Source organism: Lepisosteus oculatus, chromosome 12 (assembly GCF_040954835.1).
Source record: "Lepisosteus oculatus isolate fLepOcu1 chromosome 12, fLepOcu1.hap2, whole genome shotgun sequence".
Lineage (NCBI taxonomy): Eukaryota > Metazoa > Chordata > Actinopteri > Semionotiformes > Lepisosteidae > Lepisosteus > Lepisosteus oculatus.
In genome coordinates, this window is record NC_090707.1 from 32819562 (window position 1) to 32842155 (window position 22594).

At 40.2% G+C, this 22594-nt stretch overlaps 1 protein-coding gene across 3 annotated transcripts; it reads left to right on the plus strand.

Annotated features, from left to right (window-relative positions):
* Positions 1-4799: 4799 nt before the first annotated feature.
* Positions 4800-21697, plus strand: zdbf2 (zinc finger, DBF-type containing 2). 3 transcript variants are annotated; one of them, XM_015359482.2, is made up of 7 exons: positions 4800-4887; positions 7406-7540; positions 8683-8850; positions 11069-11120; positions 14234-14336; positions 15687-15814; positions 18502-21697. In XM_015359482.2, exons 3-7 carry the CDS (start codon positions 8799-8801, stop codon positions 21251-21253), a joined length of 3087 nt encoding a protein of 1028 aa, XP_015214968.2. In that variant the 5' UTR covers positions 4800-4887; positions 7406-7540; positions 8683-8798; the 3' UTR covers positions 21254-21697. The 3 variants fall into 3 exon arrangements, with proteins under 3 accessions (XP_015214968.2, XP_069052620.1, XP_015214969.2); XM_015359483.2 differs by lacking the exon at positions 4800-4887 and adding an exon at positions 4910-6278; XM_069196519.1 differs by lacking the exon at positions 11069-11120.
* Positions 21698-22594: the final 897 nt, after the last annotated feature.

The window sequence follows — 22594 nt, forward strand, 5'->3', positions numbered from 1 at the left end:
CCTTTCAATACAGCCCACCTTTTCCTGTGAATCCTGTTCATAATTTATGCATGAGGGTGTAATAAATAAACTAGAGGGAAAAAAGAACATCTGACATCAAACTAACAGCACACCTCAATTTACATGCGAATTATATATTTGTGATTTTTTTTTCTTTTGTATTACGCTCCTACAATTTTCAGAGAGAGGCCAAACAGGTACTATCAACATCTCCGTGCAGGTTGGAAATTATTCGGGGTTTATTAGTGTAAACCAGATTTCCAACTGAGGCAAAACGGTGAGGAGTTCAGACTCTGGACTTGAAGTTGGATTTTTAGGTTAGGTTGAACAGGTGTTCTCAAGTACTGTGTGAGCAACACATAGTACTTGAGATTTCTTCAGTAAAATACCAGCTGTATAAATAAGTACAAAGTCAAGTAGCTTTGGATAAAACAGCATTAAGTAAATTAATAGCTAGTAACTCACAGGCATTGGTAGATTAAAGAATAAATAACGCCTGCTCGTCTTCGCACTAGCGTTTTAATGAAATGACCCATCTTAACGACTGTCAAACGATTTGAAAGAAGCTAGCAAATACCGTCGTCTCCCTTTTGAAAGCACCTCTGAAGCTGATTTTGTGTGTGCTGGTGTGCACTTGAAAGGGCGTTGAGTTATGTTCACTGTTAATCAGCAGCCGAAGTGGTTTGAGATGCAGCCATACCGGACGCCATCAACGAGACAATAATTTAGGTCAAGGTAGCGCTGGAGCCCGGGGTTCAGTTCCGGACCTGGGGTGACTGTCTGTGTGGAGTTTGCATGTTCTCCCCGGGTTCGTTTGGGTTTCCTCCAGGTGCTCCGGTTTCGTCGCATAGTCCACAGACACACTGGTAGGCTAATTGGCTCCTGAGACCATCGGCTCTGGTGTCTGAATAATTTGAATAATAGTTGTCCTTTCCCTTGTGGTGTATGTCTGTTTCTCATGCGATGTACTGGCTTCCAAACCAGATGTAGTCCGATTTTCCATGGGTTTTCCTCGCACGTTTTAGTCTTCAAATGTTGACTCTGTTCTACGTTCTACTTTCTATCGTGGGTTAAATAGAAAAAGTCTATGCGTTTACTATACTCGAAAGCAACTAACAAAAGGAAAGAAAGGTTATAATAACACACCTCAACAACACAACCGATTCCCTCAAATGTTGACACTTTTTTTTACATTTTACATACAGTACGTGACAACGAGTCAAGATCATGAAATATAAGTAGCATTGGTTGACCGGAGGTGTGAATAATATAGTTAATAGTTTATTGGTAGATTGGTGTATTCCAAGACGAACCAGTCAATCGTGATATTACATCATCTTCTTCTCCCGATTATGTAATAAAGTGACGTAAAAGCAGTTATTCGTAATTTTGTTAAAATGAGTTGTCGGTGCGCCATAGGCGTCGTGCGTGGGCTTTGGCATGAGTTTCTCTGGATTGTTTCCGTGTGGTTTCCGGCGTGCGCGAGTATTTCCACGTCTCTGCCGCGATAGTGTCGCTCAGCCCAGCTTGGCGGTTTCTTAAAAATTGCAGATAAATGATCGTGGCAAGTGACCAATGAAAACTGTAAAAAGTTCGATCTGTGGCTCCAGGTCCTGCAACAACAGACCTGTTGTGTTCGGGGCCATCCGAGCACTGAATTTAAATTACTGAACCCTTAATAAAGTTAATAGACTAGCTCTTTTTTCTGCTGCGTTTCTTAAGTAACTGAAAATCTATAAACTTTTGAGAAGATAAATTCCGGCAGGTGCCGTTAGGTATATCGGTAGGGATATGCTAAAAATAGATATCGACTCTTCAGAGACGTGGCTGTGATAATGTGTTTGATAATAGAGTTTGTGTTTTTATAAAAACGTTTTTTTTACATTGTTTTTCCCATAGTGGCACGGTGGTGTGGTGGCTAGCATTGTTGACTGACAGCGGATTCCTGGGGTGCTATCTGTGTGGAGTTGATAAGTTCTCCCCACATTTGTGTGGGTTTCTGCCAGATGTTCAGCTTTCCTCCCACAGTCCAAAGACATACTGGTAGGTTAATTGGCTTCTGGGAAAAAAACGTTAGATTCAATGATCTAACAGCCAAGCGAATTAACCTGAATAAATTATGAGGCATCCATTGGGAATTCTCTTTAGGAACCATCTGCCCTGCTCACTTTTCTCAAGGGTCATTTCACTGCTGTTTAAAAGTGCACAAATATTTAGCCAAACCGTCAGAATAGTCAAGATGGGAATTACAAATTTGTCACATCTGAACCTCAGCTGCGCCCATTTATTCAAACAATATAAATCACAGGATTTCTTAAGAAGTATTCCAGCATACAAAATATTGGCGGTTTTCCTATAATCATCTTCTCAAAACATTGTTTTGTGCTCACCCAGGTTCAGGAGAATGCTGGTTGTCCTCATACAGTATATTGATGTTAACTGACTCTCCTCTGTAAATTCACTTTCCTAATTCACATTATTTATTGTGGCTTCTTAACTATGGGATTTTATTCAATATCATCATGTCCTGTGAAAACCATCCAACCAGCTCTAGTTCCTAAGGACTGAAATCCTGCAGCTTTTACAATTGAATGAAACCTGTGATTTAATTACAAATGAAAAGCTCAGTAAAGAATCATCTTTTAGGTGCTGCTGGATCTATTAGGTACTGCTGAGCTCATTCGTGACCGCTAGTTTAGCTGAAGACACTTGCCATGCAATTACGATCTCCAACCTTGTTTGCAACATGAAAAGCATAAAGGAAAGCCAAGCCTGTTTCTCAAAGAAGTGGAGTTCAAATGTCAAAGACTGATGACGAGCACAAGACAGAAACCGGCTACAAAATGATATGAGTTGTGCCCATGTAGTGCTTTTAGCTACGAATAGTGAATCGAACCAAGAAAACCACGTTCACCCATGTCTTGAAAAAAAGTCAAGTTATTGGCTTAGACTACATAGCTGGGCAGCTTGTTTCAGACCCCCACAATCCTTCCTTTTGTATAAGGATATGACTCCTGTTTATAGTTTTAAATCCTATTCATGGTAATGAACACAAGCAAATTGACTAAAAACCTTTAACCTTATTTTCAAATGTATTGCAATGCACCTGATAATAGAACTGCTATGTCCTGCCTTTCCTTCAAGATCTTGTAGACCCATTAGGTAGCTTACTATGCTTGTGGTTAAAAGGGCTGTACTGCATTGATTGGTTCTGTCCAACAAAGCCATTTTTGGAAATACAATGAATTAATCTGTGCTTTATTGACTCTCCAGAGATGGGTGTTTCTGGGGAGTTTCAAAACTCAAAAGCAATTCTCTGGAACAGACGTTTGCAGTCCAGCAGAATCAGCATTTCAGTTAAAAACATGGCAGGCGGACCAGTCAGTTTTTTTAGCGCATTTAATTCAAGTGAAGCATCGGGGATAGATTTTGACGGATCTCATAACACCAGCGGTGCCTCTTCCATCACAGTTACATGAAAGACTTTAAAATGAATAGAATACATGGAATTCTTGGGAGATTTTAGGCCCACAGAAATATTTGACACTGCCAAAGTGTTTTAGAATTAGTTCAGGATGTTTGACTCGAAAGCAGTAGTTGCTGCCAGAGCAAACAAGGATGGGAGTCATTTATGGATTTGTGGCTTCACTGCAATGTCAAGAGCCTCACTTGCTACACCTTACCATAGCAGGTGCTTCAGATTAGAGGATAGAGCTGTGATGGTCAAAGTAGCAACAATTTTGTTCATTTTATACCACCATCATTTTATGGATCTCCTGTATCGGGTCAACGCTCGACAGGAGGGCCTAATCCTGAAAAAATGCTCATTTCGACAACTGAAGAAAAAAACGTTGAACAAAGTTTAGAACCGATCATTTTATAATATGCGATTGTCTATACAAATAATGCTATAACAACGGATCAGTGTCGGATTTCCCATTAGACACTGTAGGCACAGTGCCTAGGGCCTATGAAGGAGGGAAACACTAGTGACTAATGAAAAACGAGCTGAAACAACATGCCTGCGATCGACTCTAGGTGCTCCAAATCAATAATCACACGCTATCTAGCGGCTGTTCTAGAAACTTGAAGTACCGAAGTGATATCGCTCCATCAATCACGTGGTTTAGCAATAGAATAGTTTCAAGTGCATCATGTCAATCGACGTAATTCAATTGGCGTTTACCACTCTTTTTGCACATTTCGAAGTGAAAGTACCTAGGGCCTACAAACACTAAAATCCGGCCCTACAACGAATGTCTATAGTACATTTATAAGTGGTCTAAAAATCTATATAGTTCAGGTGTGTAGCTACGTCAGCATGCGTAGGGTGCAAAAGGAACAGGTAATAGGTTTATTCCATGCTGAAAAAAAGAAGAAAGAAAACACAACGTTTCGGCCTTCCTGGCTCCACGGCCGAAACGTTGTGTTTTCTTTCTTCTTTTTTCAGCATGGAATAAACCTATTACTTGTTCCTTAAAATCTATATTATGTAATTTGTAGAGTTTATGGTTGAAGGTCGACTGAAGAAGTAAAAACTCTAGCATGCCATAAATGTCGCACAGACTGAACGGACCGATCCTTGTCTTGAAATTTTCTAATCTCCCTGTGATTTTAGCTGTATGCAACCTGCTTGGGCTGTAATCGGCTCATTGAGTATGAATTCGGTCATCCTTACAATTACAATGCTCTCAAGCTCTTGAACTGGCAAAAGCAGACGCGCTTAAAGCAAAATAAAAACCGTGTTTCCCCTTTAATTGTTTGACTCTTGAAAGTGGGCGTGTTCCTGGGTTGTACGGCGTCACTGTATCACTGCGGGAAGAGAAAATGGGGAAACTTGAATTCGGATGGTGCTAGGATCTGTAGTGGAATCACAACCAAAATAAGGTGAAAATCAGTGCAAGAATATAAAATCCCTTTTTTTTTTCGTCAAGTCATTGTGCCATTTTCCTACCATCAGCGTTTGGCTGAGATGGCTGCTACATTTTCACGTCTCGATAACACGATTGAAGTGGCTCTGTTGTTCTGCATGCAGTTCATGTTTTCACGATGAATTAGTTTTAAGGGACACGGGCCTGCCTGTTGTTTACTGGCCCGCGGGCTGGGCAAGAAATAAGAAAGGCCGACCTTTTCAGAGAGGATTGGGGCTGCTTTGTGCAGGGGCCGCAGCTGAAGGCGTGCTTTGTGAACTGCAGAAAAGTGCTTTGGATTTATGCTTCTCTACTCCAGCGGGCCTGGGCCGCAGACAGGAAGTCGGCTGTCAGTATCGCGACCAATCAGGTTACAAACAGTTTGACTGTAAACACGTCCAAGTCATTCAGGCTCTTTAAATATTTTTACTGGAAAAGCTTTAATTCGCGCCTATGTTACGGTTTAGCAATGAACGCAGACTATTTAGCTATCTGCTTCGGGGGGTATTTCTGAGAATTCATACACAGAATAACCACGTCTAGGGGGAAAGCTTGAAAGCTTTTTGACGTTTGTTTTCGTTGATACACACCAGTCTAGTCTAAACTTCCCTGTTTCTGCTTCTTGTCCTGTTTTCTTCGGTGCTATAACACGATGGTTCGTGTTATCTATTACCCATTAAACTCTTTTTAAATATGAGTATCTCGACCCATTACCTCAGGAGTTTTACATGCATACATATATATATATATCGATGAACGGGTATCTACGGTATACACTCGATTGAAACATGAGCAGTTCATTTATACAGGAGGAAAAGCGTTCGTGGACTGTTGATATATTTTGTTTGAGTTTTCGTAAAATGTGTCAGAGGTTCATGCCGTATGTAGAGTTTCTGCTTGGTAAGGTAGCTGCTAGAAATAAAAAAATAAGCGAAGTTTAGTCTTAAAACTATTTGTTTCCATGTACCTTTTTGGGAATTCCGGTGCACTTAGATTGCGGTATTACACGTCTGAGCGGTAAAGCGTATCGCATTTAAAATTAAACTTTACTGGTGCATCCCTAACAGCAGGGTAAACTATGAGTTGTAGTGCCTTTTATTTTACTAGTGAAAGGTAAATATAGGAAAGACATTTTCTGCAACTAGCCTGGAGGGAGAGTATTCGTAGGGCGGGTTTTTGAAACAAGGTTATTTAGCTGTTAATGTATATAGTGGTAGCTGAGATATTCTAATAAATGCTAGAAAACATTCCGGGGATCATTTTTTTTTGTATGCAAGTTTCATTTCTGTGAAAGAGTTTGACGGTACAAGAAAAACACCAGACGACCAAGCGATGAGAAAGTCATGGTAAAATTGGCGGTGTCCCCAGGTACTTGTGGGTCTCCAAACAGACAAGAAATTCTTCGGGCGTTCCGGATAGTTAGCAGCCGTCGCAGTTATAAAACATCTGGCTGTAAATGGTTTTACACCGAAGTGTAAAAGGAGGTTAGCATCCCTCTGGTTTCAGAGGCCGGGTGTTGAGCACAAGTGAGTGCATGGGGAAGCACGTCTCTCCCTTCATCAACCTGCGAGCCGGGCGGCCTGGCGGTGATGACTCGCACGGAGGGACAGGAAATCACGGTCTGAATGCATCAGCAAATTGGTTCTCAAAGCATTTCCAACGCACAATATAGCTTTAGATTTAATATACATCTTTCTCTAAACATGTTAGTTTACTGCTCTAACCCTGCTTGAGGTTTGTAATCGGTGTGAATTTCATCTTTATGATTTTTGTCTTGTTTTTATACAATCTGCAATGTGCATAACATTGTTTTGTGAAATTTTTTCACTGCTAGTATACTTATAATAGCTATTTATGAAAATAGTCTATTGTTATGGTACTAGTCTAGTGGTAGTTATTAAAGGCTTCATGAAGTAGGGTTTTTGGTCCTAAAATGACCCACTATTTTTTTTAAAAGTGTCTAGAGTTAAAAAGAGTTTGAATCTAAGTTGAGATATTACAGTATAGCTAGAATAACCAAGCTGACTGCTGATATTATAATATCAGACTGCATGCTCACCTTATGTAAACTACATGTGTTTAACTCTTAGCCCATCCACAATTCCACATTTTCTCCTGCTTGCAATTAACTTAAGTTTGACGAATAGCATAGGTAATTCTGCCCTCAATCAGCAGTATGCAAAACCTGTATAGGCATTTAGTTATTGTCAGGACCTGTGGTTAATGTTATAAATTCTATCTTATACTGGGCAAGGGACAGGGTGCAGGCATTGATCATGTGTGAAACCATCTACAGTACAAGTAATTCGAGTTACTACTTGGAGCTGGGGAAATTGGACTTAAATTAATGTCAACACTAATAAAAAAAATCTCACTGTATGTGTAAGTCTACTCTGGGGGTGATAAAATACTTATACAGTGCATCAGGTTCTAGCTGGGTATGCTATAACCTACAGTAAGTTTGCTTCCATTCAGGTGTCTGTTCTTATTTTCAGATGGTAGTTCCAACTTCGAAGACTCTCAAAATGCCATAAAACATGGATGTTTGAGTGACATGTAAACCAAGAAGCAGAGTTGACTTGTTTTTCTCCAAAACTGGTGATTTGCCTCGTGCTGTACCAGTAGATAAGGTTGGTGCAGCATTGTGGTTTTCGAGTTCATCCTCATTCTCCACATTGTGTGTTGTTTATTTGTTGTTTTTCATACTTGTCTTGGTTCACAGGACGAGCAATTTTGTTAATCAAAGAGACAAATACCAGTTTATGTTTTAACCGCAGAGATTTGCTGCATCATAATTACACAGTTGTACAGGTGCTTCAAAGAGCTTTGTTCTGCCAATGATAACCTCCAAGCACATTGGGGGAAATAAACAGGATTTGTGGATATTTCAAATTGAATCATTTGGCTTGCGCAGAGAGATGCTAGCAACTGTGTACTTTTGAAGCTGCTTCATATTGTAAAAAATGAGGTTTGTCATCCTGTAAGGGGTTAATTGCATGTCCAGAACCTGCAAAGAAAATCTCAGTAGCTAAAATGGAAAGATAACGAAAAAAGAAGGAAAGTTACAATTTCTGGAAAAGCCGTGGAAAGTGAGGAAAATAGATTATTTTTAACAAGGAAGAGCTGAGGTCCACAGGATAATACAACTTACTAAGCCTATACAAGCTGTTAGTACTGGTGCTGAATGTGTTAATGTGTGGTTGACTAAAGTAAGTGAAAAGAGCTGAGGAACAGTGAGTACTGAATTGAAATATGAAATACAAAGCACTAGGTTTATAATAATAATTAATAATTTCTTACACTTATAAAGTGCTTTTCTGGACACTCCACTCAAAGTGCTTTACAGGTAATAGGGACTCCCCTCCACCACCACCAATGTGCAGCATCCACCTGGATGATGTGACAGCAGCCATAGTGTGTCAGTACACTCACCACACATTAGCTATTAGTGGGGAGGAGAGAAGAGTAATGAAGACAGTTCATAAATGGGGATTATTAGGAGGCCATGATTGGTAAGGGCAAATGGTAAAAAGGTTTAGACTTAAGTTATATGTAAGTACCTGCCATCATAAAACCTAAACACTCCAAACTGCCTAAGTGGGAGAATTATTGTCTTCAAATATAAAGTTTTTTTTATTTACCCCTGTAAATTGTCTCTTGACTTGTTAGCATCCCCCTTTCTAAACGCAAAGAATATTTCTAGGTTATAAATCTGAGATATTTGAAAAGGTCTCCATCTGTGACTGCTCTTTTTCTTGTTCATGTTTCACAGGACAAAGAACGTTCACCACCTGTAGCTCCTCCTGCTGATTGCTAAAGCTCGACATGGTGTGTTTGCCCAGCTTAGTATTCCTGAAAATGAACATGATCGGATATGTATATTTTTAGATGTGCGATAAGACCATGCCGGCCGAAGAACAGTCAGCTCCATCTGCGCAAGGTAAGAGCTCTTCCTGTTTCATGCAACACTCAGGTAAAGGAATTTTCTGGTTGCTCTCAATTGGAGTCCCATAAAGCCGTTGTGCCGCAGGCTTTTCCAGGAATGAGCTGCTTTCTGATGACGGATGAATGCTATGTTACCTAAGACAGTGTTACGTTAGCATGCTTGGTTGTCTGGCAGCATGTCAGAAAGTGCCACATAACCCCCTAGGCCTGTGTCCGGATCGGCAGTGACAATGCTGTAGAATTTTAAATATGTGGTGAACACAATAGCACCCCGACCAGGGAAATCTTTGCTTCAATCTTTGGCTTTGTTTTCCTCTCTCCTTCTCAGTTAAGGTTTCTGAGCAGATGCACGGCCACAGAGACTGGTTTGTGCCGATGCGCAACTCCCTGTTCTAAGAAACGTTAACGTCTGTACCTGCATTAGGGGGTATCTCTAAGGTCTGTGTTGCTTTGTCACCTGTTCCGTCGGAAGATTTATTCTGAGGAACCCGATGTGTGAGATTTGAATAGTTGGGCCTCATAAACCTCCCTCACTACCAACGCCAAGTGGAATCCGAGGCTGAGCTGCTTTCTGTTCGTTAACTAATAGTTTGATTTCTGTACACCTGACACATAGGAATTGCTTCCCAGCAGCCTCAGTTTTCATAGCATATTTAAATCTCTACAGTAGTGTGCCTTGAAGAGGTGTTGTCCTTCTTGACAACCAATGACATTGTAGCATATATTTGTACAAAATAAAAGTTTGGGAGAGCATTCAATTTTTACATGAATTAGAAAAATAATATTAATTTTTAGTGCTTAATTTTCTTTAAATAAACACTTTTCCGTTTATATATCCAGTATTGTTAGGCATTGTAATTTACAGTGATAAATTATTCTTGTCACTACTTTAATTTCTGAGTCATGTGTGAGGAGGAAGAAGAGGATTATTAACACACTTGGTATATTTATCACTTGAAGTAAACTGCAGATAATGTTCCTGGTGTATTTCCCAACCAGTGCTGGGGTGCTGCTGTTTATTCTGTTCCTATGTACTTTGGTGCATTGTGAGATGTCCCACAAAAATCGCATGCCCATCTGCTCAGCGCAGGCTGTTCAATATTAGGCCAAGCAAGCAAACAGCAGCGCGTTCATACAGTATGTGATCAAATGTGTTCCATAATGAGGCAAGCATTGCTTTCAGGCTGTTGGCTGTAAAAGCAACAAAAAGCTTTTGGAGTGATTTGAGGGGTGAATAATGAACCGTTACACTGAAAACTTTTTTTTTGTGGAGTTTCTTTTTAGTTGTCCCATTACTTACAAATACAGCAGACATTTGGCATATCTGTCCTTCACACTCCAGATAATTACACGGTCTGTGCATCTCTTGAGGGTATTTAGTTCTCTTGACACTTTAGGTTCTACCAGTGGAATATCCCAGGCTGACATCTGCAATTTGTCTCCATCTTTCTCCCTGTTTTAATTACAATAATGCCAAAAGCTAAATGTCCTGGGCTATCTCCGATATTGTGAAAGGTTAATGCTGTACGTATGGTAGATAAATCCGCTTGATGTTTTAAGTGCTGAATTTGCTTTTCCTTGTCTTGAGGAATCTTTAGAGAGACTTGAGCTTTATAAAAATAAATGATAATTTGGAAATCTTTCGAAGGAGAGACGTTGGGCTTAGAAAAATACAGCTGCACCTTGTACGAATGTACTGTGGAAAAGTTCAGGGAGTTGTTTAAATGCCCTTAAATAGGTTTGTGGCAGAAGGCAAAAACGTTCAGGAAGCCAAAAAGACCATGTTCAGGAAGTCTGTGATGTTACACTCGATGAAGTAGTTTTCAGGAGAAGACGGCAATTTTCAAAATAGGTTTGGTTTTCATGTCACAACAGCTTGCATGCTTGAGTAAATCCTCATCTGGCATCAATCTTTTTCTGTCTTTTCTGTCTCAAGTATTCAACATAGCACAGATTTCTACTGCCATTGTCTTTGTTTAATAAACAATTATTTAAAATGGAAGATCCCAATTAAAATATACAAACACATTGTGAAGCTCAGGTATCTGGAACTTTTAATTTCTAGTTTAGAACAGGGCAAGCACAATAAAGCAATTAAAAAAAATCCCAGAATCAGAAGTGTATTTGCAATATTGTTAGTTGGTGTTTTAAATATCCTTAGTTTACCAGTGCGTTCATGACTATATTTAATAAACTTTTTGATCTCTTGTTAGAAGTAGATCGGACACAAGTTGAACCGTTAGCAAAAGCAGATCGAATCAGTGGGTGAGTATAGTATTTTAATTTTCCTTCTGAATCTGTGGAGAAAAATGCTGTATGAACTGATCTCTAAAAATAAACTGTCCCCATAATCCATAATTCAGTGAAATATTGTACACTCTCTGAAAGGTATAAGACGTCATCAATTTTATAACTAAACCAAATAAACTAAAATTTTAAACCACAGTGAATTTGGTGTAGCTGGTAGTGACTTAAAAACAAATTGCTGCCAAAGGTGGTTCCACCAAATATTGACTTAACAGGACTGAATACTTGTGCAATCAACATATTTCAACATATTTTTTCCCTCTTTAGTTTTGGCTGACATTTACTGTAACTTATCTTAACCTTGGAAGCCTTCAGTTTAAGCATTCCTGTTTTGAATAAAAGGTTTAAAAAATGTGTAAGCTTCATTTTGTCATTTCACAAAATCGGACACCATAGGAGAATTCTGAAGACTACTAAATCTGTTATTCGTTATTAGTAGGGATCAGTTATGACTTAGTTATTTGAACTAATAATAGTATGAGTGTTCTATTACAGTATATGAAGAATTGGAAATTGGAATTTGCAATGCATAATGTAAAGTGTTACTGTGTTAACCTTTTAATGTGAACTGTCTCTCATACTGTATGTGAAGATGTCTCCTTTCTTCAGTGTGTCCTGAAATGAAGCATAAAACTGCTACATGACAATAATGATTGCTACCTCATAAACATGATTCTTCTAAATACCAAATTCATTTATCGTTGTTACCAAGGAACATTGCAGTTTGTGATTTATGGCATTGATGCCAGCCAAGAATATTAATTATTTTTCTTTTTTTTTGTTCGCTCTAGATAAGCAGGTTTTATAATGCTGTATTTGTATGTATATTATTTAAATCTGGGATCTCCAAACCTGCCCGATAATAACCCAGAAGGTTTTATAGGTCACCCCATTAAACCACTAGTTGTTAAAGATAGGAAACCAATTCTGTTGTGGTCAAATACATGACAGTTTTGTTAAATTAAAGAATTTCGAAATCATTTAGGACTAATATCTTCTGTCCTCCTGCTTTCAAAGAAAAGAGTTTTCTTAATTGAGCAAATACTTGATTCATCAATAGCTTATATTTATTTCCAATCTTATAAAACAAATCACCCATAAGACAGAATCAGGACTGGAGACCGCTGATCTAAATGAAAACTGTAGAAAACTGGGTTGCATAAAAACATGGGCTACTCAATATTTTCTGCAATTTGTGACTCAAAACATCAGCGAGTCAAATATAACATCCAAATGTTAATTGAAAAATGTCAGCAACTGCCATAGATGAATAATCTGTAACTATCATTTGTGATCCCATTTGATGAAGTCTTTTGACGGATGGTGTTTTTCAACCATAGAGGTGACATTCTCGCATTGACACGATTTTCTGAAAACAGGAGTGGTTCTAGATTCTTTTAAAACCACACTAATTTACTATTTCCTTCATTTTTATATTATTACTAATTCAAATCTTCCTTTATAGCAAGGTCCTCTCACCTTGTTAAACAAAGTTAAAACAAAGGTAAACGAGTTCCTGACTGCTAGTAATTGCCTTGAAAAATGTCAATATAGATCCATTGCAATTATAAGCAATATATATAAATATATATTTATATATATATATACACCAAATAAATGATTTGGTGATGATGTTGAGTATTGAACCTCAGTCCTACATTTGATACAGTGAATTGTGACATTTGGATCATCTGTCATTCTAAAAACATACCCAAGTTGTTTAGATCATGCTTATCAAATAGCTTTTATACAGTAAATAATTTCTGGTGTCCCATATGGATCTTCATCCGATTTTCTTTTCTTTGTGTTACCTTTATGTAAAATTATTCAAAAGCATTGTATAACATTTGACTGCTCTACTAATTATACCCAATTGCACATCTCCTTAAAACCAGACAGTATTACGTACTTGTTTTGTAGACCGTCACTAACATCAAAAACTGGATCAGTCAAAACGTCTTGATAAAATTTCTTGACACAAGAATTTTTTTTCTTGTTTTTTCAACAGTTTCACTTCTCAGTTCTATAGATGATCCAAAAACTAAAAGCCTTACAAATCTGAAGTTAGCAAAGTGGGTGTTACAGCATATGTCACTTTAAGTTTTGAATCACATTTGAAAAGTTTTCAAATATTAGCTACTGTTTGAATGGAAATGTCTCATTTTATCAAGAATTACACTCACTGTTTAGTTAGATTTGCTTGTTCTGGATCCTACTCACCTGCACTATGTGCATTTCAGAGAAGAATAAGTGCTAATATCACTATGTATTTAAGTTTAATTAAATAATTTAAAAAAAATGAAGAAATTGGAGAAAAACGATTGAAATGGTTGCGAATGTACGGACTTAAGTAAGGTTAAAAACAAGAGGGGCCGATTGTCCCTTTTACTCTCTGGATCATCTAGATCGCATCCAGCTTCTTGTTGTCAGTTTTAAATTCACTTCAGCTTTGCGTCCACTTTTGAACTCTGTTCACTTGTGGGAAATCCATTGGATTGGGTTTGTCAGTGTCTTTGAAATTCCTCAATGTAAAACTTGGTACTTAAAAATATCTGCATCTGGTACCGTCTTAGTTTTTTTCTCTTTTTTTTAATGACTAAAAAGGTTTAGTTCTTATATCTGGTTGCTATTTTCTGGATTGAGAACAGAGCAGCACTGGATTTTTTTTGTAAAGTGGTAGCCAATCACATAATGTGCAAAATGAGGTGTTACTAGTCTTACTTTCCTTGAAAAACAACATCCCTTTGTTAAATTTCTGCACTTCTCAGGACTATATATCCCACCATATATACTGTTTCCCTTTTTGTTACTTCTTCTTATTGTCTCAAACATGTATGTGAGTAGTCTTTTCATATATTGCTTCCATTTTTATAACTTATTTTTCACTGCTTATATGTACAGCTCCAGTCTTAAATTCCGTCCAAATTAAGAATTTATTTTGCTGCTGCTTGGTGTTTGCTAGTCCCTATATTTGTGGATACTTTTTTGATTATACAACATTAAAAATGTTCAATTAAATGGAAAAATGACATTGTCAATCTTCAGCAGGTTTTTTTTTGTTCCCCTCACAGTCATAGTGCTTCTTTGGATCTTGCAGTCCCTGGACCGTCAACAGCACAGGCTAGACAGGGTTTCTGTAGCTGCTGTCAGGTTCTGTACAACAGTCTGGAACAGGTACGACCCCTTCTGTTCCTTTCGTGTCATCATTTCTTGGGTTGAGTGTTCATGCTAATATGTTGCGCTAGGGCAGTGTGATGGTGCAGTAGTTATAATTGCTCCCTCACAGTTCTGGGGCCCTGGGCTCTATCTGTGTGGAGTTTGTTCTCCACTTTTTGGTATGGGTTTGTTCTCGTTGCTCTCGATTCCTACTACAGTCCAAAGCTTTGCTAGTCGCATTCCTAGGTTCATGACAGCATTTGAAAACATTTGCCGATGCGTTGGCCTGGAATCAAACCCGGGTCAGCTGCTTGGAAGGCAGCTACTGTATGCTCACCACTATACCACCAACGCACAGTCCAAAGATGTACTGGTAGGTTAATTGGCTGCAGGGGAAATTGTGTGTGCCTGTCTGTGTCTGTGAGAGCCCTGTGTTGGACTGGTGTCCTGTTCACGGTGGCATCTTGCTTTGTGGCTGTTGCTTGCTCCCCCTGCAACCCTGTATGGGATAAGTGGATTAGACATACTGGTAAGGTTAATTGGCTTCTGGGAAAATGGTGAGTGTGAGTGTGTGCTTCTCGGTGTTCGTGTCTGTCTACCCTTGCCGTGGACTGGTGTCCCATCCGGGGCGTACCCTGCCTTGCTCCTGTTGCTTTCTGGGATAGGCCCTGGCTCCCCTGCGGTCCTGAATTGGATGAAGTGGTTAGAAAATGGATGGATGGAATATCTGTTTATAAGAGATTTGAGTAGGGAGCTACAGTACAGTGGAACAAGTGCTTCCACGCTGAAAAGTGAAAAGGCTTTTTCAGGTGTGTAAAGACTCCACAGCCAAAATGTTTTCACTTCACTTTCAGCACGGAACTAACCTTTACTTGTTCACCTTTTTATAAAAGCACCTGATTAAGCTGGATCACAAGCAAAGACACAAACCTGTTAAAGAATTCAGTTATCTAAATACATGTATTTGCCAACATATGCAAGCATCAGCATATGTTTGCTCCTCTGTGACTTGGAATTGGAAGAAGCACAGGTGGATGACTGTAGTAATATGATTAATGTACATTTCTCTGCAATGCAACGTTTATTTTACGTCAACAGGGTTTTAATTAAATCTTGCCTAAATCCAAGGCCTAGGTTAGTGGTTGAAGGACCCCCCAGCCAGTCCCAGGTCGATAGAGCTGTGTCAGCTTTATAGTTACTTTTGTATTACCAGGGGAAGGAGTGAATTTGGAATATTTCTTTGTGCTTTGTGCAGTGTTTGAAAACCTCTGGGTAGTGGAATGTGGCAAACTGTCCATGTTTTCCCAAAACTGAATGAATGAGGATGCAGTCTTTATTTTCTGAGACATATCTGCTTTTCAACTGCAGCATATTCTGAGTGCTCGACACAGGGACTTTGTGAGCAGCTCCAGGAGTCATGTGGGTTCTGGCAGCCTTATGGAACGGTTTCTGCAGGATGTCATGCAGCACCATCCCTACAGATACAATGACATCAGGTAAGCAGTCTTCTGGTACGTGACAGGGAAAGTAAATAAACCTGCCGCCGATTACATCTAGAGTTTTCGATCTTTCCCTTCTTTTATGATACAGTTTTACTATCTTCGTGTATTCATTTTCTAACTGTTTCATCCGGTACTGGGTTATGGGGGAGCCAGAGCCCATCCCAGCAAGCAACTGGCACAAGGCAGGCTACACCCTGGACAGGACGCCAGTCCATCACAGGACATGCACAAACAGACATGTACACTCTCACACCAGGGCCAGTTTTCACAGAATCTTATTACCCTAGCAGTATGTTTTTGGATTCTGGGTAGTGGGACGTGGCACAAAAAACATCCCATTTTGGAAACCCATTTGAACACGGTGAGAACATACAAACTCCACACAGATAGCGCTCCAGATCCGGAGTTAAACCCAGGGCCTCAGTGCTGTGAGGCAGCAGTGCTAACCACTCTGCTGCTTCACAGTCTTCATACCAAATGTTATGTTTTCAAAATGATTATTCCCAGTGAAAGACCTGTTCATTCATCTTGGTGACTCTTGCTTTCTGTAAAAGGAGGAATTTGAAATGTTAAACACAGAAAAGGTGAAAAGGCCGATGCTCAACGATTCTTAAATTGAGAAACTTTTCAGAGCTCGATTGAGGAACATCTGCGCACTTGTGGTATTTACATTGTAAGGTAACAAAAATATAGAAATGCCAGGAACAAAAAAAACACAAGTCATTCCAAGGTTCAGTCATTCGTTTTTTTTTCTTCAAAATAAGATAAACAATTTCTGAAAATAAAAATTGGATTGAATCAGCAAGTAATATAGGCTGTGTATACATTAGCTGAGAAGTATTCAGTAATGATTGCAGGGTGTGTAGGGTTTACAGGGTGTCCTACAAAATTGATCCTTCTTAGTCCATTACTTGATGTTATTTGTGCAACACGCTGAAACTGTTTCGGCAGAAAATAATGGTGTAGATGTTGCATGGACAGGGAGTTGGAGGTATTACATTTTCATTTTATATGCAAGCCAAACTTCAGTCGTTTTATCTCTATGAAATTTGTGCGGCGAAAAAAAAAAGAACTTCACATTCCACACGGCCATCAACACACAAAGCATTCTCATTTAAGGCCAAGAAAGTCCACAGTGCTCAAAGGTCTGTTTGTGAATCTGTTGTTTATTGCCAGGACCCAGGGAAAAAAAACAAAACTTGAACTTGTCCATGCATCAGAAAGATGATTTCACTGCGCCATTTTTATCTTTATCTTCCACAATGTTTGCAAAATTGCAGTTGGTTTGTTCATTTGTCCTAATCTAACTTTACACATATTACCTGAAATAAGACATAGATGTATTTTGCTCTGTGACGTGCTTCATAAATATATTCTAAATATTTAAATATATTCAAATGGATAATTTTAGTAACATACACAGATTTAATCCACTGTTAAAAGTTAAAAGCTTGGAAGCAGCAATTACCATAATTTTCCACAGGTCTGAGCAGAAATGTGATCATTAAACACTCGAGAGCAACTTTTAAGCCCTAAACAAAATGATTTTGAGTAGATTGATTTAGTGATTTGGACCTTGTAAACATTGGAGTCTGTAATAGGGCAGCACGGTGGTGCTGTGGTTACCATGGCTACCTCACAGCGCTTGAGCCTTGGGTTAAATTCCGGAGCTGGAGCGCTACCTGCGTGGAGTTTGTACTGTATGTCCTGCCCATGTTTACGTGGGATTCCTCTGTGTGTTCCTGGTACTTCTTATGGTCCAAAAACATACTGGTGGGTTCATTGGCTTCTAGGGAAATTGGCCCTAGGTGTGAGTGTGTGTCTGTCTGCCCCACAGTGGACTGGCGTTCCATCCAGGATGTACCCTGCCTTGTGCCCGTTGCTTGCCAGAATAGGCTCTGGCTCCCCCTCAGCCATGAATTTGGATGAAACAGTTAGAAGAGGATGGGTGGAATCTGTAATATTTTTCCTTTATCGAACCTCCCAATTAGAAAGATTAATCGTCTCCTGTACCAGCTGCCTCTGACAGTCCTGGGAGCTCACATCACCTGGCCCAAGGGCTGTGAATTGAGTCTTACAGGGGAGCTGCAGTCCCAGTCTTTCAGACCAGTGATTACATTTTGAATCAAGCACAAGATCATGAACTTTTCTAAAGTTCTGTAAGTCGCCATGTTCTCACAAACTCCCATGAACGACGTGACTTCCTGCTCACTAGTCACTGCAATGCCTGATTTAATGTGATGTACGAGCGAATTAGTTCAGGTTGTGCAGCAGACATTTCACCACAGAAATGTTCCAATGTGATCGGCAAATAGCAAGTCATTACTTACCAAGTAAGTAGTATTTTTCGGCAAAACCGTCTCGAAACCAAGAGCAATATTTCTATTGGATGTATTCACAGGCCTGCTACTTTACGATTTAACAAGGCCACATCACATCACTGGAAGTTTTGTTGCCTCTTTCTGAATCGCAGAACATGGCGCTGCGCATACCTGGAAATTTTGTCTATTTTGTGATGTAAATTGGAGTTACAAAATACTGTGTACATTTTGCTTTCATTGTAGTTTGAAATGCCCTCATCAATGTCGATTCTTTCTAACCCTAAGAAAATGCGCTGCAGTTCCCTTTTTAAGGACGTCACCTAAACTGAAAATGTTCACTGTTTTTTTCCTCATTAACAGACCAACACATGCTGACCTGCCATCTTTGAGCACACCTCTGATTCCTAAAGAAGAGCTTTCTGAGGTTTGTGGTGGCCCAGAGAATGACCAGGATACCGTCGGAACCCGCGAGGAGCTGCCCAGTTCGGATGACGGGTCGTCCCATTTTCTGCTAGTTGAGGATGGTGACTTTGCCGAGGGAAAGGAAACTGAGGCGGGAAAGGGTTTCCATGACAAAGCCCGAGGTAAAGCTCCAGCCAGGAGCAGCGCGGGGCTCTGCAACAAATTCAAAAGGTCCAAGCTTAAGTCTCCGTTTCTTGAAGGCAGCTCTCCGACTCAGGGCTTTCTGCACAGGACTAGCGACAGTTCTGTTCCTGGCTTACCTCACACTGAGCCTTGCAGCTCCCAGGCTGTGCAGCATGGGAAGGCTTTGGAAAAGATCCCCGTTAAAGCATGCTGCAGCTTTAAAGCTGATGTCAGGACAGACCAACTGCAAAACAGAAGTAGCTATACCCCTCCTTCAGTCCATCCTAACTGTGTTCCTTCTGGCTCAGATGGACAGCCTTTTGCTGTTTTGCAGGACATGGCGAAGCCCTTTGGTAGCTGTTCTCAGGGAGAGACCATCCATTCTCAGTCAAAATTCGAAGACGAGATGGGAGGCCACCAAACTGCGCTGACAGTAGCAACAGTGAAGACCGATACAAAAGAGCTGCCGTACTTTGCCACTCGCCGGGACCCTACACACTCTGACGAAGAGGACGGTGCAATGGAGGAAACGATTGAGGAGGTCATTGAGAAGTACTGTTATGGAGTGAGTGCGGGGAAGTCTGATGTGGACGAAGACAGTTTTCATTTAAGTCTTGGTTCAATCACTAACCGTTATTTCTCAGATTCTGGAACCAGTTTCGAGTGGGATACACCAATGAAAGAAGCCCCAGAGCCACTTTCGTCCGAAGCAAAGGATCTTGGGTGTCTCATGAAAGTATGCATTGATCTCGAAGACCCAAAGTACAACACGCAGCTAAACTGTGCTCTAAACCTTCGCTCGGAGACAGAGAGGAGTCATGAAAATCTGAAGGGTGAAGACACAGTAGAGCTTAAAGAACACAACGACGATAAAGATGTCCTACCCCCACTGCCTCACATTCCTCAGTCTTTTGTTGGAAAAACGTGGTCCCAAGTTATGCATGAAGATGACCTCAAGATCGAAGCGCTCGTGAGAGAATTTAGGGAAGGACACTTCCGATGCTACTTCGACAGCGAATCCTTGGCCAAGTTTGGAAGGAAGAGTAAAACCCGAAGGAACAAGGACGAGGCCACAAGGGAGACGCTCCCCAAGAGCAATCTTGTGACCGGAACGGCAGAGTCATTTCCCCTTTTGGATGACGAAGAAGAGGATTGCAACCATTCCACTGTTTTCGTTCCTGTGTGCACCAGAGCTCTGAAGAAGAAGGCGGGCAGAAGAATGTGGCGGCTGGCATCCAGGTGCCAGGTGGTGAAGGTCAGCCACAGCACTCAGACGCCCACATTGAGCTGCCCCGTGATCAAGACCAAAGCGCCGACAAAAGACAATGAGCTGCGTGATGCGAAAGAAGTACCGAATGGATCGGGGTGGGAAAAGACGCCAGAAATGAAAACCAGGTTATGTGCGCTTAAATTGCCCGAAACCTACAGCAAAATCATGAGTCCCGTGCAGCCGAAAACAGTGGTCTATGTCCTCTCCTCCCCAGAGTCAGGACAGTGTACGTTAAAACCGCTCACTATCAGAAGGACGGGGCGAAAGCGAAAATCCACAGAAAGTGAAAGTGCCCTGAAATACAAGTATAAGAAGACTCCTTTAAAATACTATGACCCATTGACCAACAGGATTCTGAAGATGCCGCCAAAGGGAATAGGAGTATGCAGGCCAAAAAAGTTTCCGCACGTGCGGCAGCTGTTTCGAAGCCTCAGCCCTGACATCAACAAGGAGAAACAGTGTGGGGAGCAGAAGGAAACGTGGAGCTCCACCAAAGGGAATCCCAACAGCATTTCGGATTTCTGCGCCTCCACCTCTGGCTCTTGCCTGGACAGTCGCAACGAAGATGGGTTGAGCTCCAACGTGAGAGGTGACGGCCCTTCTGAGCAGGGGTCTTCGGCCTCGAGCAGGAGGCCAGCGTTCACGTCAAAAAGCAGGTCCTCTTTGTCGAGCAGCAGCAGGCTGATTTTGGGCCCCTTGACTCCTTCCAAAGCTCAGAAGGAAGGTGTTGGGATTTTGCCTTCACTCCAAAGTCAGACAACTGAAACGGTTAATATTGTCAGGACTAGAGCCACTAGGGGCCAAGCACATAAACTATCCGAACTGGAGACCAAGAGCTCAGGAGAGAAATCTCTTGGTCCGGTAAAAGGACCACCGTTTTCGTATAAAACCAGGAAGATGCCTCGTAGACCAGTGTGTGAGAAAGTTTACAGGAGGACCGACTCCTCTGATGATAACGCCTCAAAGGGTCAGACCTCTAGACTGGGAGAGCAGAAACCATCCAAGCGTTTTCTCTCAAGAGCAAAGTCAAAGAGCGCACCTCGGCCCAGTAGCAAAGCAAGGAAAACTAGTGATGGGCCGAAAACGTCTCTCAGAGCTCCCCTCGCAACAAAGTCATCTCCAAAAGTCACAAAAATGCGCGCGCAAAGTTTGAGAACTTCAGCCAGGGCATCTGTCACACTGGAAGAACCTTTAAGGAGTCTCAGATCTTCTTCTAGGAGAACCCTGAGATTGAGAAACCGCTTGACCAAGAGGTAGAGTGTCCATTTAAGGGCAAACAAGTAGACCAGAAAAACAATTCAGCTGCGAGGTGCTTTTTGTTTTGGAGTTAGGAAAAACTCCTTGTTTAATGCGGTTCCGGTTTCACAACAGAACTTATTTGTGTAAATTCTGGAAAGTACTGTTAATGTTGTGGCTTAGCTGAAAGAATTCTTTAGCTGAAAGAAGGAACTGCGAAGTAAATCCGTTCTCTTTTTTTTTCTTTTATACAGCTAATGTTATTTAGGGTAATGTTTTGCACAGTTTGACACCAGAAAAAGATCAGAGTTTATAGTTCTCTCTAGTTTTTTACAAGCTCATTCAGGGTATTTTTTGAGGTATATATTAAATATTTTTCGCTAAGGTCTCTATTTAATAATTATTGTATGTTGAAATGTTTTTTTTGGCATTATTATTTAGTATTAAACTTCTTTTTCATTTATATTTTGGTATTTTCTGTATTGAATTGTTGGATCGTGTTGGATAAGTGGATAAGTAAATAACATGCTATTCAACACTAACATAAATTAACAAGCAGGGTTGAATCAACACCAATTTTTTCTGTTGCAACATGAGTGAGGATAATGCTTTCTCATGTCTCTTCTTAGACAGTTAGACAGTTGCACATAGGACTGATCCTGGCTTTGAGTCTGCACTAGGAAGTCCCAGAAAGTGGATCAGTCTCAGCTAAGCACCTCAGTAAGGTTCATGTACATGAATTAGTTTGATTGCGGTGTAGGGTGTGAGCTCAGTTACTGGATTTTATAGATGGTGGTCTCTGAACTATAGACGATTAAGATCATCTAGTCAAATATCAAAGCACCGGTACAGAAAATAATGATGATGAAACTTTATTTGTCATTCCCAGAACTGCTGAAAGTGTTTAAGATATATAGAATATTAAGAATGTCAATAAAAGTATATACATTATGCATTGAACTAGACAAATCAATTCTAAGCAAGAAAATATTTTTATTAATATGAAATAAAATATTAAGGATTTGGAAAGGCTGAAAAAACAGTGTTAAATTTGCAATGTTAACAATGTTAATTATAGCTTTAAGAAAATTAAGCATGAAAATTAAGAAGGTGTATTGCAAAAGAGTCATTAATCTACTTTTAAAAACTGCAGCTATAGTAAAGGAAATGCATCAGTCTATTAATAAATTAAATCATTTGAGCTCTCTCAGTAATTAAAACAGCATCATCATGTTTTTTTCTCTACATAAGGTTAAAACCAGGAGTGTTTTGTGTGAGCTAAGAACTTCCTTGGTACCTTTCAGCATGACTCAAGGATTGTGCACACAATTTGAAATAGAATTTGTTCCTCAAATACTGTTT